This window comes from Pyrgilauda ruficollis, unplaced genomic scaffold (assembly GCF_017590135.1).
Source record: "Pyrgilauda ruficollis isolate IOZ18807 unplaced genomic scaffold, ASM1759013v1 scaffold1, whole genome shotgun sequence".
NCBI lineage: Eukaryota > Metazoa > Chordata > Aves > Passeriformes > Passeridae > Pyrgilauda > Pyrgilauda ruficollis.
This window is the reverse complement of record NW_024508100.1, coordinates 3500039-3518053: the sequence shown is the minus strand read 5'-3', so window position 1 is coordinate 3518053 and position 18015 is coordinate 3500039. Positions and strand designations below refer to the sequence as shown.

The following is an 18015-nucleotide window of genomic DNA, read 5'->3' as shown; positions in this document are numbered from 1 at the left end:
TCTCTGCCCTGTAAGCTCTGAGTGTGGGGGGCACTGTCTGGTTTGTCTGGGGACACAAGGTCTGCCAACTATGGAAGAGCAACAGAACTGACAAGATCAGGGCCCTGTGCCAGCCTAGGACATTGCTTTTGATAAAGCATGACACTGCTTTTTATTTTTGATGAACCAACTAGCAAAAGCATTTAATCTCAATGGAGACAGGCCCAGGCAGGTCAGGAGTTTATGAATTTGTCTGTTTGTACTTTTCTGCCCTGAAGTGACATTAGATTTTCCCCATCAGAAATGTATTTCCAGCTTGCCCAGCTGCTAAAATGGTTGAGAGGAAAGCAGCCTGTCTCATCTCTCTCCTGGGCTCTGGTAGCTCACCCAGAAAGGGGGCTCTGAGGGCACAGGAATGGCTTTGATGCACAATTTCCTTTTCTCTTCCATGTGTTAGGCTGAAACTGACAGTGAAAGTGCTGCCACATCCAGTTCTGAACTGCTTTTCCAGTGTGTACATGGGTTCTGTAGCTGCTCAGCAATGTGTGATTTGGTTCTGGGACTGGGGAGTGTGGGAAACCTCCCCACTAACCAGGGGGTGCAGCTTGTGGGATGGAGGGGACCGGTCTGCTGCCAGCCTCCCTGGCAGAATAAATCTCACTGGGGAATTGCTGGCAGTGTTTTACAGTGCAGAGAGCTGCTTCATCCTCAAATGCTGCTCCTGCAGAAGTTGTCTCTCACTGCAGAGCCTCAGCTCACTGAGAGTGGATGGCCCTGCACAGCTCTGGGTGGAACTGGTTCTTTACACAGACTGAGATCAAACATCCTGTGCAAAGGCTTGTACAGCCTGCAAAGCCAAGCAGAGCCATGTCACTTTGAGAGCTCTCCTGCCTGCAGGGAAGGGGCAGCACCCGGCCCAGCCCTGCCTTGTCCAGAACCGCTGGGCAGCGTCTCTGAGGGGCTGCCAGGGCTCAGTCCTTGAGCCTGATGTCTTGCTTGTGATCGCTTTGGCAGTCATCAGTTCGGGTTAAGGTTCTGTCTGACAGTGTTGGAGCCAGCTGGTCACAGTCTGACCTGCACCCACCTATAGCATAAAGAGGCACTCCTGGCACAGGGAACGATTGGCATCTGACTCCATTGATTCAGAATGCTGAACAACTGCTTTATTAAAACTATAATATATTACATTAATACTGTATTATAACTTTACTAAAGAGATACTATAGTATACTATACAAAAGATACTAAAGAAAAACTTGTGACTGTCTAAGACAGTCAGGACACAGCTTTGAGCCAATTGGCCAAGAAACAAAACAATCGTCAGCAGAATCCAACTGACAGATCAGTTCAGGTAAGTGACCTTCCTAACACATTCCACATGTGCAAAAACAACAGGAGCAGCAAGTAGAAATAAGAATTGTTTTCTCTTCTTCTCTCTGTGCTTCTCCAGGAAAAGCCCTGAGAGAGAATTATGTCTCTCTCTGTTCAGAGAATGCAAATGCCACACCCACCCAAACTGGTGATACCGCAGTGGAGGAGGCTGCCCTGTCTCTGTGCTCCTACCATGAAGCAGGATGGTTAGGCAGACTGTCACTGCCAGAGACAGGAGGACAAGAAAGTGTCCCTGGCCCCAAACTGACCCCACCTGGGCCACTGTGAGGAAAGCCTGAGGGTTTGTGTCAGAGCAGGCTACTTCTGGCTCATCATGTTGGGCCCTGTTGAGGATCCTGGAGCACAAGGGGCACGAGCAGTGCATGGCAGTGCTTGGTCTCACTGAATGTGCAGCTGTGGGGCTGTGTGTGGAGCATCCACAATCCTGTATGAGTAGCCCTCTGCTCCCTCAGTTTGGGCAAAGAGGTGACATGTGAGATGTGGCATTCAGCTGAATGCTAAAGGAAATCCTCTCACAGCAGGGGCTTAGCAATGCCGATTGCTGAACAGCAGGGACAGAGGGAAAGGGGGATCTTTCAAAGCAGGGCTGCAAGGTGAGGAACTCATGGGGACATCTGTGTCCTCAGGTGGCCCAGCAGGCAGTACAGACACTGGAACAGATGGAAAATGGGGTGAGGCCCCATTAAACTTAATGCTCTCACCTCAAAATCATCATCATCAGGATCTATGAGCTTGATCCTGATAACAACTTGATGCATCAAGCTGGACACCATGGGGGCAATGGGGGAGGGAGGGGGAGTGAAATCCTGGTTGGGAAAGCTCTGTGCTCCCCAGAGGCCGAGTTCTGGTTGCAGCATGGTTGGCCCCAGTTAAAATAGGAAGTCTTCTGGCATTGTTTTTCTTGTTTCTCTTCTCTCAGGAAATCCCGTGGGTCTAAAAAAATGAAATCCTCTCACTTGACGAGGTCACGGGGGGCTGGCCCGCAGCCAGGCTGGGTTCCCATGCTGCTCTGCCCCTTCCTTCCCATCAGTTCCTCCAGAACACTCCTCACACGGATTTCTGCAGCTCTGGGAGGGCAGATCTGCTCCTCTGCATGCCTGCTGGGTGCTCTGCTCTGAGGAGGCCGCATCGTCTCAGACCTGTTGCAGTCTCCAAATATAAAGCGAATATAAACCCCCCTTTGTTGGGGTGAGGTTGACTTGACTGAGCCACATGATCAGTCAGGTGACAAAATTGGGCACCAAAGCGGAGGAGAATGAGCAGCTGGGTGAGGGCATTAGCTGCTGATCTTGCCTCTTGACAGGCTGTGTTACTCCTCAGGGAAAAATGAGTGCCTGGCTGTGTCCTCTGCTGTGGACTTTAACCATGGTGTGCTTAACAGGTAAGGCCTCCTGGCAGAGGGTTTCTCTTCACTGGCTGAGCACAGAGCGGGGTGAAGCCACAGTGGGACTGTGGGAACCCTGGGCCTCACCCTGGGGGGAGGCAGGGAAGGAGGGAAGTGTTGAAACACAGGCAGTGGTGGAAGTGGGATGCATGCGGTAAATACAAAAATTTGCTTTTACAGGAAGAAAAGAAAAGAAAAAAAGAAATAGAGCTGTATTACTCTGCATAGTAAGGATTTGCAGAGGCTTTATCTTAAACCACAAGGAGCAGGATGCCTGTTGGTAGGCTGGGAAAGATCAGCTCTCTATCCTTCCCTGACTTCCTCAAGGCTCCTGTTTGTACCAGGGCGTCACATGCAAAATAACACATCCTTCAAGTTCCCCTGGAGATACTTCAGGTGATTCACAGTGCTCCTTAAAAAAAACAACAACAAACCAACCAAAAAAGGCTCTAGAAAGCAAAATCGCTGTTCCATGACATAGACAGTGTAAGTGCAGAGGAGAAAATGCTTTGTCTGATGAAGCTGAGGTTGTTTGAGTACTGGTTTTTCACAGCTCTGACTGACTATAACTGGTAAAATACACAATCACTTAACTAGTGCTCAAAACAATTTTTTTTCAGCCTTCTGACTTTTTTTCTCCAGAAGTTGTTTAAATTATTAAGAAGTATTGGCTACCAAAGGTTCTTGATGGCTACTGAAGTGTTATGAACAACTTTACTACTTTCTGTAACGTTTTGTGGAAAGCTACTTTCCATTTTTAAAAATTCCTCTTAACAGCACCACCATTTGACATTAAAACCAACCAACCAATGAAACATATTCAACTAAAAAACCTCAACAACAGCAAAATTCATCCAGCTATGGGCAGTCCAAGTTGCTGAAACTCTGCAGTGTCTCTGCCTGGCAGGGTTGAGCTGTTGGGGTCAGGAGGGAGCTGTGGGACGTCAGATTTTGATCCCAGAGATCCTTCTGAAAGGTTTTTCCTGGGATTTTGACACTGCCCTTACCTCACTGCAAGTGTTCATGTTAGGATTAGTTTAATGGATCTCAGGACTGACCCAGTTTGTTGCCAGAGGTGAGGAAAAAGCAAGCAGACTGGCTTCAACCCCTCAGGAGTCAGATGAGGGGAATTGAGCATCTTGGTTCTGGGTGGAGGCTTGGCCACAGCAGCAGGGTCTTGTGTGGGCACTGTGGAGCTGCTCCCCCTGCCTTGGACCAATGCTGGCACCTCTGTCCTCTGGATTTGAGCCCGGGGCAAACCAGTGTGTTACAGAATGATCACTGTTAGATTTGGTGTCTCTGTTTTAGGGCTGCAGCAAGAAAATGAGATATAGTTCAGTTGGTGCTGAACATTATTGGCACAGTGCTAATAATGCCAAGGTTGTGGGTTTGATCCACATTGGGCCATTGTCTTTAGGAGCTGGAGTCCATGGTGCTCTGGGTCCCTTCCAACTCAGACTGTTCTGTAAATTCTTTAAAACCTGAGCAGTGGCCCAGATGGCTGGGTGCTCATCTGCTTTACTCAGCAGTTACACCAACACGGATTTTGGCACAAAGCAGGCAGTCAACAACAGGAGGGAGCACTCCCAGCAAACTGTCTCCATGTGATCACAACCTTATAAAGACTCTTTTATCCACTGTCCTGATCCTGGTGCAGAACTTTAACTGGAGCTGCCATCAGCTTGGTCTGCATTTTGATGTTTGTACCATGGTAGTGCTGAGCACTGGTGCCCACAGTGCCTGGCCTTGCATGGTGGGTACAAAATTAAGAGAGAAATTAAAGGCTGGGGCTGAATCAGGGCTGGGGGAAAGCCTGCAGGGATGTGGGTCTGACACCTGACAGCTTGTGCTGTCACCCATCTTGTCACCCTGCCCGTGTCCTTCCTCACCTACATCCCACTGTCGAGTGTCAGCTGCACTCTTTGACCTCCTGGAAAACCATAAACCAATTTCTTAGGAGTCCTTGTGTTTTCTGTGCCACTGGGCATGGTTTGGCAAGGAGGCTTAGCAGGTGTGTGCTGCTTGAGAGAGCATTTACACCCCATAGCATCAGCTCCAGTTGCCTGCTGGTGCTATTTAAGGTTGGGTGTTTTCAGAAGTTGCAGTAAATATTGAGGAAATCCCTGCCCTGAGTTCCTGAACCCAACTGGTGGCACAGCTGCTGGGGCAGGAGCTGCCTGTTTTGGTTTTGCTTTTCTTCCTTTGCTTAGTACCACACTGCTAAATTAACAATAACCTGCTGCTTTCCGTGCTCAGTTTCATGGGTCTCTCCTCTGTTGGAAACTGGAGGACATTACCCATGCTGTGCCAAGGGATGTCTTCCATCAGCAGATAATATTCCAGTCCACCATGTATCATAGCAAAACAACCTGAGCTGCAGCACTACCTCCTTTCTCTACAGATTTCAGCAATCCTCACTCTGATGAGGGATTTCAGAATTAAAGCAAGTCTTGGTCCACAGGTTCCCTTCATGGTTACTGGAAGTACCACCAGAGCAGTTTAAAAGAGCCCTGAGCCAATGTCTTTTCTTGGCTGATCTGTTTAAGGGAGATGGGATAAAGCAGTCAGCTACTTGACAAGCATCTTAAATCAGATTGTCATGAGATCTCAGAGTAAACAGTCTCAAGGAGCTAACAAAACTGGCTGTTTCAGGCAATTCTCACACCCATGAGTCAGACCTCCCAGACACTGGCATTTACTTATTTGTGGCCTCATGGACCCACTAATTTATTTCCTTGGTAAGTCTCTCGTGCCAGACATGCTCAGGTGCTGCCTCAGATCTTTGCTCTGTAGTGCAACACAGCAGAGGGGAGTTTCTGGACATCAGACAAGGACACATGGTTTAAGCAGTTGATAAAGACCTAAATGAGAAGCCATATAAAAGAGAGAACAATAATTCAACTGCTAATTATGTTTTTTCTTCTCTTAGGTATTGCTTTAGGCCAGACAGCCAGCACTGAGTTCTCCATCACATCAACCCCAGCACCTCCCAGTGCAACCAGCACTGAGGTTCCCATTGCATCCACCACAGCACTTCCCAGTGCAGCCCCTGCTACGGCCTCTGCTCCCCCAGCTGCTCCTGCAACGCTCTCAGCTGCACTGACACCAACCACTGCAAGCCCTGCTGCACCCACAGCAGCTCCATCTGCTGATCCAAGCACAACAACCCCTGCCCAGACTCTGCCCTCCAGCACGGGGACTGTCCCCACCTCTGGCAGCCGGGCCACATCTCCAGCATCTTCAGCACTGACAGCCACACCCAGCAGTGCCCCAGCGTCCCCTCCAGGGGTGACCACATCCCCTGGGCTCCCGTCGTCAGCTCTGCCCCCCAGCACCCCCCAGCCCTCCAACTGCAGCAGAGTGAATGTGACAGCCTGTGTCCCCTGCCCCCCAGGGACTGTCCCTACCCAAGGTAAGGTCCCTGCTCCCGGCTGCTGTGTTAGAGGAAATGAGATTTGTCAGGGCAGGTGAAGCCAGCACTTGTTCTTGTGTTGGAAGCTTGGACAGGCAGCAGGAAAGGGACTTAATTCATTTCACCCTCCTGAAATCAGAGGCTTGGTCTTCCCTGGCCTTGTGCTGTGTTTTGGTCTTTCTGAGGCTTCCTCAGTGGGGTGACAAAGTGGTCGGATTGTGGCACAAAGTGTAACATGAGTCCAGTTTGATTTATTGGCAGAACGTAATTTTGGGCTCCAGGGCCAAATACAAGGTCAATTTCCAGCTGTCTGGAATGTTTGAAAGAGAATCTCTGCTACAGACACAGCCTTTTTCCATGGCCTTGAGAAGATCCTTGATCAACCTCTGTTGTGGTCAGCAGTGCATAATATCACCTTTCCCAGAAGTTATTTGTTGTAACATGGTCGGTTCTGGTTTCAAATACCACCACCCCATCCTACAAAAAAAAATTCTCAAAAAGAGAAAATAATTCTCCAAAATACAAGCCATGTACTTTTTGCTTATTCCCTGCCCTGCAGGGCACTTTTTAAAAGCAGCTCTGATGCTTTAGGGTGGATCTGCAGAGGACTGGGGTTATCTCCCACCTCCCTTTTATGCAGGATCTTCTTTGACAGGGCCTTTTCCTTTTGCCTGTGTTGGTGGTGCAGCTGAGGTAAATCCACCCAGTTCCTCTGCGTGGCTGGGATTGGTTTTGTGGAGAAGAGAGGGGTAGAACTTGCCTGCTGGGAATGCCATGGTACCCATCCTCAAAGAAAAGCTGTTGCTGCTTAAGGCAGATCCTCGACTCTGGAGCTTTACTCATCAATTCTGCTTCCTACAAGCTCAAATTATCAGTAATCTAAAGAAGTATATTGGTTTCTTTTTTTGTGTGTGTCCTTTTTTTTGTGTGTTGGAGGGAAAACAAGAAAAATTTTCCTGGCCCCTCAAATTAAAGAAGGAAAAAGCAGTCGGCTTCATTACTGGAGATCCACACTGATAGCCTTGACTTCTTAGATCACCTTGTGGCTGTTCTGCAGCTTGCTAACGGTGGACAGCAGCATAATTAGCATGAATGTTGCAGTTTCTACCCTCTATGAGTGCCTTGCCAGGGGAACTGCAAGGCACTCCCAAAGTTTCTGCCTTCGTGGCAGTGACCTGTCCTGGCAGACACAGCGGTTTCAGTCAAGTCTTGCAATCCTGATCCTGACTTTCTGTCCCGATTTAGGCACCTTGAGCTGCTCGTGCTGCGCGGGGGGCGCGTGCATCGGCCCCGGTGCCTGCAGCCCCTGCCCTCCAGGCCACTACCAGCCCCAAGGTGGGCAACCATCCTGCCTGCCCTGCCCACAGGGCTCCTACACCAGGTGAGTGACTGAGCCCCTCGCATGGGGACTGGGTGATAAACCACAAAACACTTCCCAGACAGAAAAATCTCTTCCTTTGGGCTGTAGGAAAAGTGCTGCCAGGGCTGTTTCTCAGAGGCTAAATTCTCCTCATCAGGAAAGCTGGTGTCAATATGGTTGTGCTGAGGGCTGCCCCTCTGTGGGCTTCCCTTTTTTACCCTCATGCCTTTTGTCTGCACTGAGGGAACATGTTGCTTTATGGTGGGGAGGCACTTGGCAGTGAGGTGTGGGTTCATCTCCTCAGCTTTTCTCTAGGATATGTCTGACAAACAGGCTCCATCTCCCTACTTTGCCCAATTACTTTCTCAATCCCTGTTTTCTTGCTCCCAAGGCATCTCATTACATTTGAGTTGCTGGCATTTAAAGCAATACTCTCAGCTGACAGAGTGTGGAAAAGCAGACAAGACAACCCAACCAGGAGCCCAGTCTTGCAATTCCAGCAGGCTGCCCAATCCAGGGATGCTGTACAAGTGTCCTCTGGCTGTGGGGACTTGTGCATGTGCTGCTCTGTCCACTCCTGTTGGATTTTCTCTTGCTGTATCCATGTCTGCAAGCAGTGAGCTGTGTCCTTTGTGGGTGGCAAGGACAGGAGGAGTGGCAAGAGCCTCCCAGGACTGTGTCCATTGCAGAGCAGCTCCATTTGGACCAGTCCTGGGCTGTAGGAAGGGTGACCTGACTGTGAAGTTTGTTTGCAGCAGCCCCTGAGTTTGAGGTGCCAGCAGGATCTTCCTCTGTGCTCCCCTCCGTGCTCTGCTCTTGCAGTTTGTGCTGTGAGGACCTGCCTTAAAAATGTACCCCCAAATTGCTTTAAAAACCAGCCAAGAGCAGTCTCCAGGACACACAGAGCTGCTGCTCTGGGCATGTGGGAGAGGGCCAGGGGCCAGAGAGGGTCAGGCAGCAGGGCTGGGCTGGTGGGTGCCAGAGCAGGGACCAAAAGTGGGGGATCTGGAGGGGACCTTGGGGTGCAGTGTGTGCATGGCCATCTCCTGGTGGCTGCCTGGGCCTCAGGGCTTCCATGGGACCATTTAACATTTCTGTGGTGTTTGGAGAATTTGGCCTCCTTGCAGCTTTGAGAGGCTCAGGCTGGCCCACACCCTGTGTTGGTTTGTTTTCAGCAAAGCATTTGCTATGTTTCCAGTTGGTTTGGGGGGTTTTGGGTTGTTTTTTTGGGTGTTTTTGTTTGTTTGTTTGGTTGGTTGGTTAGTTGGTTTTGGTTGGTTTGTTTTTTTTTTTTTGGTTGGTTGGTTTTGGGTTTTTTTCTGCAAATCTCATGCAGCCCTGCAGTTTCAGAAGGAATTAAAGAGCATGTCCTTGTTTTCCTCCAAAGCATCTCTGAGTACGTTATCAAATTCCTTTGATAAGGAATTGAGGGGGATTTGGCTCTGTTAGTGATGAATGTAAAAGCTTCCTCTTTCCCTGCCTTTGCCTCACTCATTTTCTCCCCCTCCTCCTGGAGGTCTGACATATTGGCTCCCTTTTCCCACAGTCCCTGCTATTTAAGGTCAGGGCTCTCACAGGTCACTGCCTGTGGTTTAGGTCCTTTTTCTGGCTCCTTTTGAAATCCCTGAGGGATGCTGAACAGCAAACACCTTCCCTATTCCATTTGCAAGAGTGGATTTAAGAGTCTTGACTTAAGCAAAGGGTTTTAAGTCTGACCACAGCATATTCTTAAAGACCTTCAATTCAGATGGTCCCTTTCCATATTGCCCACAGGCACAGGGCATCTCTAATGTTAGTAATACAGAAAACTTCAGTTTTTTAGTGGACCTTTAAAATTCAGATGAGTTCAAACCGATGTTTTTCTGCCTGAGCTCCTTTTTCATAATTTCTCTATTTCTAGAGTAGTCAGTGTCATGTTCTGCTCTCTCTTCTCCAAGTGGATGGAGGATTGGGTGACCTAAAATTGTGTCCCACTCTGCTCTCTTCCCTCCCAGCTTCCCAAGGAGCACTGTGTGTCTTTCCTGCCCACCAGGACATTTTGCTAATGAGTCTGGGGCTGCAGCCTGCAGAGCCTGTGAGCGAGGTAGGCTTTGGTCTGTGTTCAACCCAAATGCATTTTCATCACATGATGCTTTTTCCCAGGGGCAGATGCAATTACCAGGTAACTTAAAAGCACTGAAGGGTAAACAGGCTAAAAATAGCCCAGCAGATCTCTATCCTATTCTGTTGTTATTAAAATGAAAAGAGCAGATCTCAGCCATGCTTGTTTTTGCAACAAGTTAATGCTAACTCTGCAATGAAAGTCAGGAAAAAACTTTTATGAAATTCCATTTTAGCACAATGGGGGAGGGTTGTCAAGAAACAAAATATTCTCTATTTCTGATAGCAAAACTGAGTCGAAACCATCTTTGTTTTCATTTAGGCAATCTTCTGCAGTCTGAATATTAAGTGTAATACTCTCCTTATTTTCCACACATTAAAACTGAGGTTTTAAAAAGGAGCTGCTTTGCACCTGCTAATGCCACTCCAGCCTAGTACAATGTGCTTGCAGATGGGGTAACAGCCCATGTGCAGAACAGAACAGAACAGCACTTGCTTATACCAAGCCCTCATTAACACATGCAGTGCAGCAGCTCCTCTGCACCCAAAATGGAGTCCTGCTTGAACATGCACAACTGTTCCTTTGGAAATCCACCCACCGAGCTGCTGGGCTGTACCTGAACCTTGAGTTTAGGAGGAACAAAACCTGACTGGTGACAGCAATGGGGTCTGCCCCTCCCTTTACTCAGCAGATTTAAACACTGTGTTAGACAACAGGGGCGTCTGTGGGGTTGGCCCCTAAATCCTGCAGGTGTAAATGTAAAAAGTTCCTTTTTCCTTGCAGGGAGAGGGGAGGTGTGTTTGGTTTCATCCTGCTGTGCCACAGCTTCTGCTGCCTGGTGCAAATCCAGGTTTGAGGCAGATCTTAACCCACACCACGTCCAGCTCCTCTCTGAACCTTAACTCTGTCCCATGTGGGCAGTGACCACGTTGTGCATCATCAGGCACCTCCAAACCCTCCTGAATTCCCAAGTGCTGCTCTCTCAGCTTTCCTGTTGTGTGGTGGGACTCACAAGCTGGGTCCTGCTGGCCCCTGGGCACTTTGGGGCACTTCACTCCTTTTTGTGCTTTGGGAAGGGTCTGTACATGTCCTCCTGCCCATCCTGGTCCTCGTGGTGCAGGGAGGGAGGCTCTGCACCAGCAGAGCCATCTTGGCAGGTGGGTCTTGTGTCCTTCCTTCTGCAGGGAAGGAGATGCATCCCAGACTTCCTGGGGTGGAGGCAGGCCTGGAAGGGCTGGGGTGACCAGAGAGGTTCCCCCGGCCAGAGACCTGTTCCATCCAGCTGGATAACTTGGGAGTTGGCACTGGAAACACCTCTTCCAGCTTCATTCCAGTTCAGCCTGTGGTGCTGGGGAGGGTGACGGGTTTCTCTGTCTCCTTGCCGTGGTTGTGAGTGATGTGAGATGTGAGATTCACCAGGGGAATCTGCCAGAGCCCTCCAGGCATCCCTCAACATGGCAGAGAGCAGCAGGGAATTTCCATTGCTCTTTCAGAGCTTTTGACAAATATATAACCCCAAATGCCCTGAAATGCCACCTGAAGCCTGTTGTGGGGAGTTGTTTGGCTGCTTGTAAAATGGACATGAGCACATTCACAACGATGTGGGGCAGAGGTGTGGAGACAGGATCCTGAAGCCTTATTCTTCTCTTTTTCAGGATATTTTAGCTCCAAGCAAAATGCAGCTTTTTGTCTGCCTTGCCAGCCAGGATCATTTTGCAAGTAAGGAGCCGCCTGGGGTGCAGGAGCTCAGATGGAAAGGGAGGGGAGGTTTCCTTTTAGCCACTGAGCTGGAACCACCAGTGTAGTGCCCAAAGAGAAGTCACCTGCCACTTCAGCTGTAGAATGGGGCTTCGAGCAACCCGGTCAAGTGTCCCTGACCATGGCACAGGGGTTGGGGTGGGATGATCTTTAAGGTCCCTTCCAACCAGACCATTCTGTGGTTCTGTGTGAGAAACTGCACTGGAGACAGACAGACAGACAAACAGCAGAGGTTCCTGGAGACTGGCTTTGGTGGGCTGGGCTGGTCTTGGAAGTGCTCATCCTACAGCGTGTCCTGCCTCCTCTCCCCTGCCAGCACCACCAGCTGCTCGGCCTGTCTGTCCTGCCCCGGGGGACAGGAGGCTCCTCGGGAGGCGTCGGAGGGGTGCGAGTCCTGCCTGCCAGGTGAGAGGGGAGGCTGTGCCCGAGGAGAGGCTGTGCCCCAGGGGAAGCTGTGCCCGAGGGGAGGCTGTGCCCGGCTGGGAGGCTGTGCCCGAGGAGAGGCTGTGCCTGAGGAGAGGCTGTGCCCGGCTGGGAGGCTGTGCCCGAGGGGAGGCTGTGCCCGAGGAGAGGCTGTGCCCGGCTGGGAGCACAGCTCCAGCTCCAGCTCCAGCCGCTTATTCCAGAGCCATCTCAGCTGACCCTGCAGGTGCCCTGCAGGCAGAGCTGAGCCCTGGCTGTGAGGGATAGTGCCGGTGGTTTGACTGGGTGCTGGTGGAGGCTGTGCCTGTGCCAGGCTGGTTAATGCCTTGGAGGTGTGCTGGTCCCTGGCACATCCGGGAGCCCAAATCCACAGCTGGGTAACAAAACAGTTCCAGCAAAAAGCATCTTTGCCGGTGGTGGTGGCTTTGCTGAGGAAAGCCCAGCCTTGCGGTCAGAGATGGGTGTTCTGCAGGGGCAGCCTGGGACGAAGGGAGGGGACGTGAGGGACACGGGGAGGGGACGTGAGGGACACGGCCGTGCTCCCTCCTGCGCTGGCTGAAACACCGCCAGGCTGCCGCAGGTGCCAGCAGGGCAGGGCAGGGCTCGGGCACGGCACTCCTCCCATGGCAGGGGCCAGCCTCCGGTCTGGACACAGCCCCAGGGGGTCTCACAGCCAAGCTGCATCTTAAACATGCAGGAAAGCGTTTTACCACTGTGAGATTTGGAACTGCTGTGACCTGTCTCTCCTACAAAGCTTGGGAAACTGAGCTGTGCTTTGAAGTCTGCTCAGCAAGTTTCAAACAGCTGGAAAAGGTGTTTGAATCCAGAATTGGAGAGGATGAAACACTGCTGACCTCCAGCTCCCATCTTCCCTACATTAAAGCCAGAACTCACAGCTAATCCCCTCTCCTGTACTCCTACGCACACTACTCTGTTTGCCGAGGTCTGACCCCAAATACTCTTTAGTCCCTCTGTCCCTGTTTGTTCTGTTCTGACCCTTTGCCACCGAACCAGGACCAAAGTTCAGCTCAGCTTTTGTTATGCACATGAGCACTTAATGCTCTTTCTCCCCGAGGCTTTGAAAGCTGATTCATCCATATGCAATTGCAAAGGTCCTGGGGTTTAGTCTCAAATCTTAATATTGTGCTTATTTGCTGTTTAGGTACATTCAAAGGTCCCAGTGACAACAGATGCAAGGCCTGCAGCACAGGAGAGTACCAACTACAGCGGGGCAAGGAGAGCTGTGACCTGTGCCCAGAAAACCACTACTGCCCCGTGAGTGCCCAGCAGCTGGGGACAGCCTGTGCCAGGCAGAGCTGTCCCACGACAAGCTAAATACACTTCAATTAACACTTTCTTTTTTCTTGTAATCTGAGCTTCCTTTCTCTTAAACATAGGGCTCTGATGGAGGGAGATGATTAAAATTAAGACTCCAGGAGTGTGGCTTTGTGCCTGGAGCTGCCTGCTCTGACTGGGCCACAAGGGGATGGTGTGTGCATTAATGAGGGGGTTTGGGGTACAGACTTGCTGTGTAACAACACCTTCTGCTCTTCCCCACACTCCAACACTGCAGGGCAGATGAGGCTGAATTTAATGATGGCACGCTCATTCCTTTATTTATTTTTTCCCCCTAATGCTAAAACGTCACCTCCCTTTGCCCTGGTTACCTTCTGCAGTTTGCTGGTGCTGAGTTACTTCTTCTCTTGGGCAGAGCCCAGATGTGAACCCAGTGAAGTGCCCTCCTGATGCCTTCTGCCCCCGGGGCAGCGTGGAGCCCACCTACTGCATGGAGCTCTTCCTGTACAAGGCAGGGGACTCCTGCCAGCTGACCCCTGCCACGGTCATTGTCCTGGCCACCTTCTCAGCAGGTCAGTCTGTCCTCTGGTGAAACCCCTCTGCAGCTGTGTTAAACCGAGCATTCCCTGGGTGGTGTGTTCTGTGTTTCTGGAAAGCTGGATTTCTAATGAAAGTCCTTCTGGCTGCTTTCAGTGCCAGTGACAGTCCTGTCCCTTGCTCTGAAGGAAGGTGGCACAGTGCTGAATGTTTGTTGTTTGTCCCTGGGAAGCAGGGATGTGTATGGACCCTCAAACAGGGATTTCTTGGCTGCACCAAAGTATGAAAAAGTACAATTTCCTTTTGGTATGAGACTTGGTTTCCTGAAAGCATTCATGCCTTAAGTCATGCCACAGCATCCAGCAGAATGGGGAGCTGATGGCCCATACAGTGTTGGTTGCATTGATGCCAAATGTTCCTTGTATCCATGAGTCAGGACCTGCTGAGTGTCTGGAGCATCCCTCCAGAAGCCACCTGCTGTGAATTAGCTCACTAGGGCAAGCTAATGAGTGGATGAGCTTTTCAACTGGGAAGCTGCACCATGAATAATCATTCCAAAACAATGAATATGCATTTTTAGTCTTAGGGAAAAATAGAGTTCTCTTGGTTTTAATCAAAGTTGTGGGGAGGTTTAATCAGAGTTATGATGAAAATGAGCAACTGTTAGTGCTGTGGATTGCAAGAAGGGCAGATGAGGAAGCTGGGAGGAGGAATCTGTCTCCTGTGCCCAGAGAGATGAAGAGAAATCTCTAAGTGCCACTTACAGTACCAGAGATGAAAATCTTGTGTCAAGAGAGCCAAGTCATAGAGATGAGTAAGCCACCAGAGGATAAAGAATATCCAACAAGCCTCATATTCACAGCTTCTTTGTTTCAGGTGTATTTTATGTGCTTCCTGAAGACCCATTCTCCACTTGGCTGGCTGTTGTTAAAAGGAGAGAGAGGAGAGATTCAATGTGTGTGTTACAAGACACACAGCAAAGCTGCTTCTCCAACAAGAAAGCAGTGTTCTCATCACACTTGGCAGCTGAGGAGGGGACAAGGACAGCAGGGTCTGCAGGAGCTCCAGCAGCACCCTCTGAGTGCTGGAGTGCCTGGGGGGAGCAGATGAGTGTTGTTCTCACAAGCTGTGGCTTGGAGCCATGAGAAAGGTCCTCCACTGACCTCTATCCCCTCATGCCAGGCTGTTGTCCAAAAATCTGCCAAAGCAGATGCCATCTGAAGCGAGTATTAATTTGAAAAAGTAGATTAAACTGAAGTACATGAAAAGACTGCCCAGAGAGGGACAATGGCCCATTAACCAGCATTTGTGATAAACAAGTCCCAGGGTCAGGGAACAGCATTCCTGCCTCTCCCAGAGCTTGCTGCAGAGAGGGGGAAAGGAAACAGCCTGCGCAGGAACCCGCGAGTTTTTCACGGCTGGTCTCACAAATCAAGTGTTTACCATGAGGCTGTCTGCTCACACAACTGAAATTTGGGTGTATTTGTCTGGCCATATTGCATCACAGAGACAGATTTGTGCTCTGCTGTTCAGATCCATTTTCTCTGATGATGCTTCTGCCAGAAAAAAACGAACAGAATGTCACACTACTTGAGATTTGCCAATTACTTCCATGTCTATGCCCAATCCAAAAGTAATTTTTCCTGACAGCCCTGATCTCAGTCTAGACTCAGAGTTAATCTAGCTTAGTTACTTCTTGTACTTCAGTGTGAGTGCTGCACAGAGCAAACTAATTTCTCAACAAGATCCTTTTGGTGTGGTCTGCAGTGAGTAAGATGCCAAGTAGAAAACAGTTCCAGAGAGTAAATGGGAGTAGGAAAGCAAGTTACTGAATTATTTTGTCAAAACTTGTTGTTATTCCTTGCAGAGTCAAGCTGAACTGCTGAAGCTGAGTGTTATTATTGTTAGTGGAACCTTTCCCCCCACCCCTCTTTTTTGGAGAGGGACAGAATATGTGGGAGGAAAAAAACCCCCTTATTTTACCAGAAGAGAACTCCTGAGTTGAGAAGCTTTGGAGCAAACTTCACCTGACACTTTACCTTCCCATCTGTGAATAACTACCATTCCTTTCTTTCCAGGTGGGATCCTTGTTGTCTTTCTAATAATCCTGAGAAGGCGGCAGGAGCACGGCAAGAACTCCCTGAAGTGGCTGTTGCTGCCCCGGGGCTCAGGGCCCGCCTCCTACGGGGGCACGGAGCACACGGAGCCCGTCTATGCTGGCTGGTAGCCCTGGCCATGGCCAGCAGCCTCTCCTTCCCCTGGGGCAACGCAGATGTGGCTCTGGGCAAGGTGTTTAACCATCAGCAACCTACTTCTGTATAGCTGAAATCAGTGCTGGGGAATAAAAGTCAGTTTTTGAGTTGTGGCTACTTGTGCAAACCAACCCAGCTCCCTGCTCTGCTGCACTGGGCTCATGGGAAAACTTCTCCTTCCAATTGCTGGCTTCCTTCACAAGTAAATACTTTTCTCCTTTCATCAGGGGGAAAAAAGCCCCAAACAGCAATCAATCCTGTTTCTCCATTTTAATAGTCAGCTCAACAGTGAGGAGTGACTGCTCCAGTTATTGAGGTCCCTTTGATACAACACTAATTTTCACCCAAGCACAAACTAACATGAATATACCTCCTTTTAATAATATGCAATTTTTTATTTTGTTCCCCATTCTCAAAATTTTAGCATAAGCACAAGTCAAAGATCCTAAAACTCTCTCCTTCCTTTCAGCTGTGGGCAAATGTGCAACTGAAGTAATGGTTGATTCCTGGAAAAATGTCCCTTTTATTTCCTGCTGCCAGGTGGTGCTTCAGAGTGGAGCTCCAAAGGAGCAGCACCGTGCAGGCACAGAAGATGCCTTGCCCCTTTCTGCATGCTGAGGAGAGGGGCTGTAGGAGACCCACTGCCCAAATGCCTGGGCAAAGTTCTGTCCCTGATCCTGGATGCTGTTTGTACCTGTTTGCTGTGGCACTCCGAGCCCTCTTCTGTGCACCCAGCCCAGTTTAACCATCTGGTTAAACTAATGTGATTTGTATTTTCCAGAGATGATTCCTGTGTGTGGCTGGTTGACTCTTTAAGTTGTTGCTTGCTCTGTGTCCCCTATTATGTTTTTCTCTGGGAAATGCTTAGCCAGCATCCCAGGCAGTCAGAAATGCCCAGAAAAAAATTCAACATCACCTGTACTGGAGCCAGTGTCAACTGCTCCATGAAACCAGTACCTTTGGCCTCTTAACCTTCCCGCCTTGTTTTCCTTTTTCCTCCTACAGTGACATTCCCACACAGGTGCTGGGTAAACCCAGCCCAGCCAGCTGTGACCCCTGTGTGTCAGTGCTGTGCTTCACCGGCTCTCAATGGCCAGTAAAAACAGTATCTCTGTCACAAGATCCACAATTTTAAATGGCTCTGCACAGAGGTGGTAGCAGGTGTTACTTCTCACTTAATCTTGCAGCAGCAGAGATGGCTGAAGGAACCCAGCTGTGGGGGGTTAAGTGGTTCCTGCCCTCAACTGCTCCTTCTCCTCTCCCCAGGGAAGGTGTTAAAAGTGTTTAAAAGAGTTTATAAAATATATATCAGTTCTCTGATCTGTCTCAACTCTGTCAGGTGAGTAACTGGGTGCAAGAGTGGTACATCAGCCATTGTGGGCAGACAGGCTGCCCAGAGAAGCTGTGGCTGCCTCATCCCTGGCAGTGGTCACAGGCTGGATGGGGCTTGGAGCATCCTGGTCTGGGGAAGGTGTCCCTGTCCATGGCAGGGGGTGGAAGAGGAAAGTCTTTAAGGTCCCTTCCATCCCAAACGATTCTGTGATTCTGTTCTGGATCAGCAGCAAGGGATGCTCCCCACTGCCCAGCACGGGCAGAGCTCCATGCAGCCACTCCCACTGCTGGTTTAGGAGACATGGAGCTTCTCTCTGGCCCAAGGCTGTGCTTTTCCTCAGAGCAGCAGAAGGACACAATCCTGATGCACAGCACCAGGTGACCTCAGCAGAACTATCAGCCACCAGCATCAAAGCAGATCTCTGAAATGCTTTTTTAAAAATTGTAGCTGCAGTCACACACGGGAGACTCCACAGGTGAAGCCAAACCAGACCCAAAAAAACCTGTCTGAAAAAGCCGAAGAGTCAAACTCAGACCTGACCGAGCAGGACCAGCATTTGTGACAGCAGAAGGACCCCGAGGGAGCAGTGCTGGCTGGGCTGGGGAGCCCCAGCTCAGTGTCACAAAAACCTGTAAAATCATGACCAACAGAGAGCAGTACTGGAAAAAGTGGACTGCAAGAAATGTCAGCAGCTCTGTGATAAGCAGCATGGGAAGACAAGCCACAGCACAATCACTATCACCTCTGTGGAAGCATAAAAACAGTATTTCCAGGGCATCTCTTAGGAA

The 18015-nt window shown here is 49.9% G+C and overlaps 1 protein-coding gene across 1 annotated transcript; it reads left to right on the top strand.

Moving 5' to 3' along the window:
- Positions 1 to 2438: 2438 nt before the first annotated feature.
- On the top strand, positions 2439 to 16001 carry LOC121364311 (multiple epidermal growth factor-like domains protein 9). Its single transcript, XM_041487520.1, has 9 exons — positions 2439 to 2752; positions 5685 to 6167; positions 7413 to 7548; positions 9522 to 9610; positions 11284 to 11347; positions 11703 to 11791; positions 12972 to 13084; positions 13521 to 13677; positions 15721 to 16001. The coding sequence occupies exons 1-9, from the start codon at positions 2698 to 2700 to the stop codon at positions 15867 to 15869; spliced, it is 1335 nt and encodes a 444-aa protein (XP_041343454.1). The 5' UTR covers positions 2439 to 2697; the 3' UTR covers positions 15870 to 16001.
- Positions 16002 to 18015: the final 2014 nt, after the last annotated feature.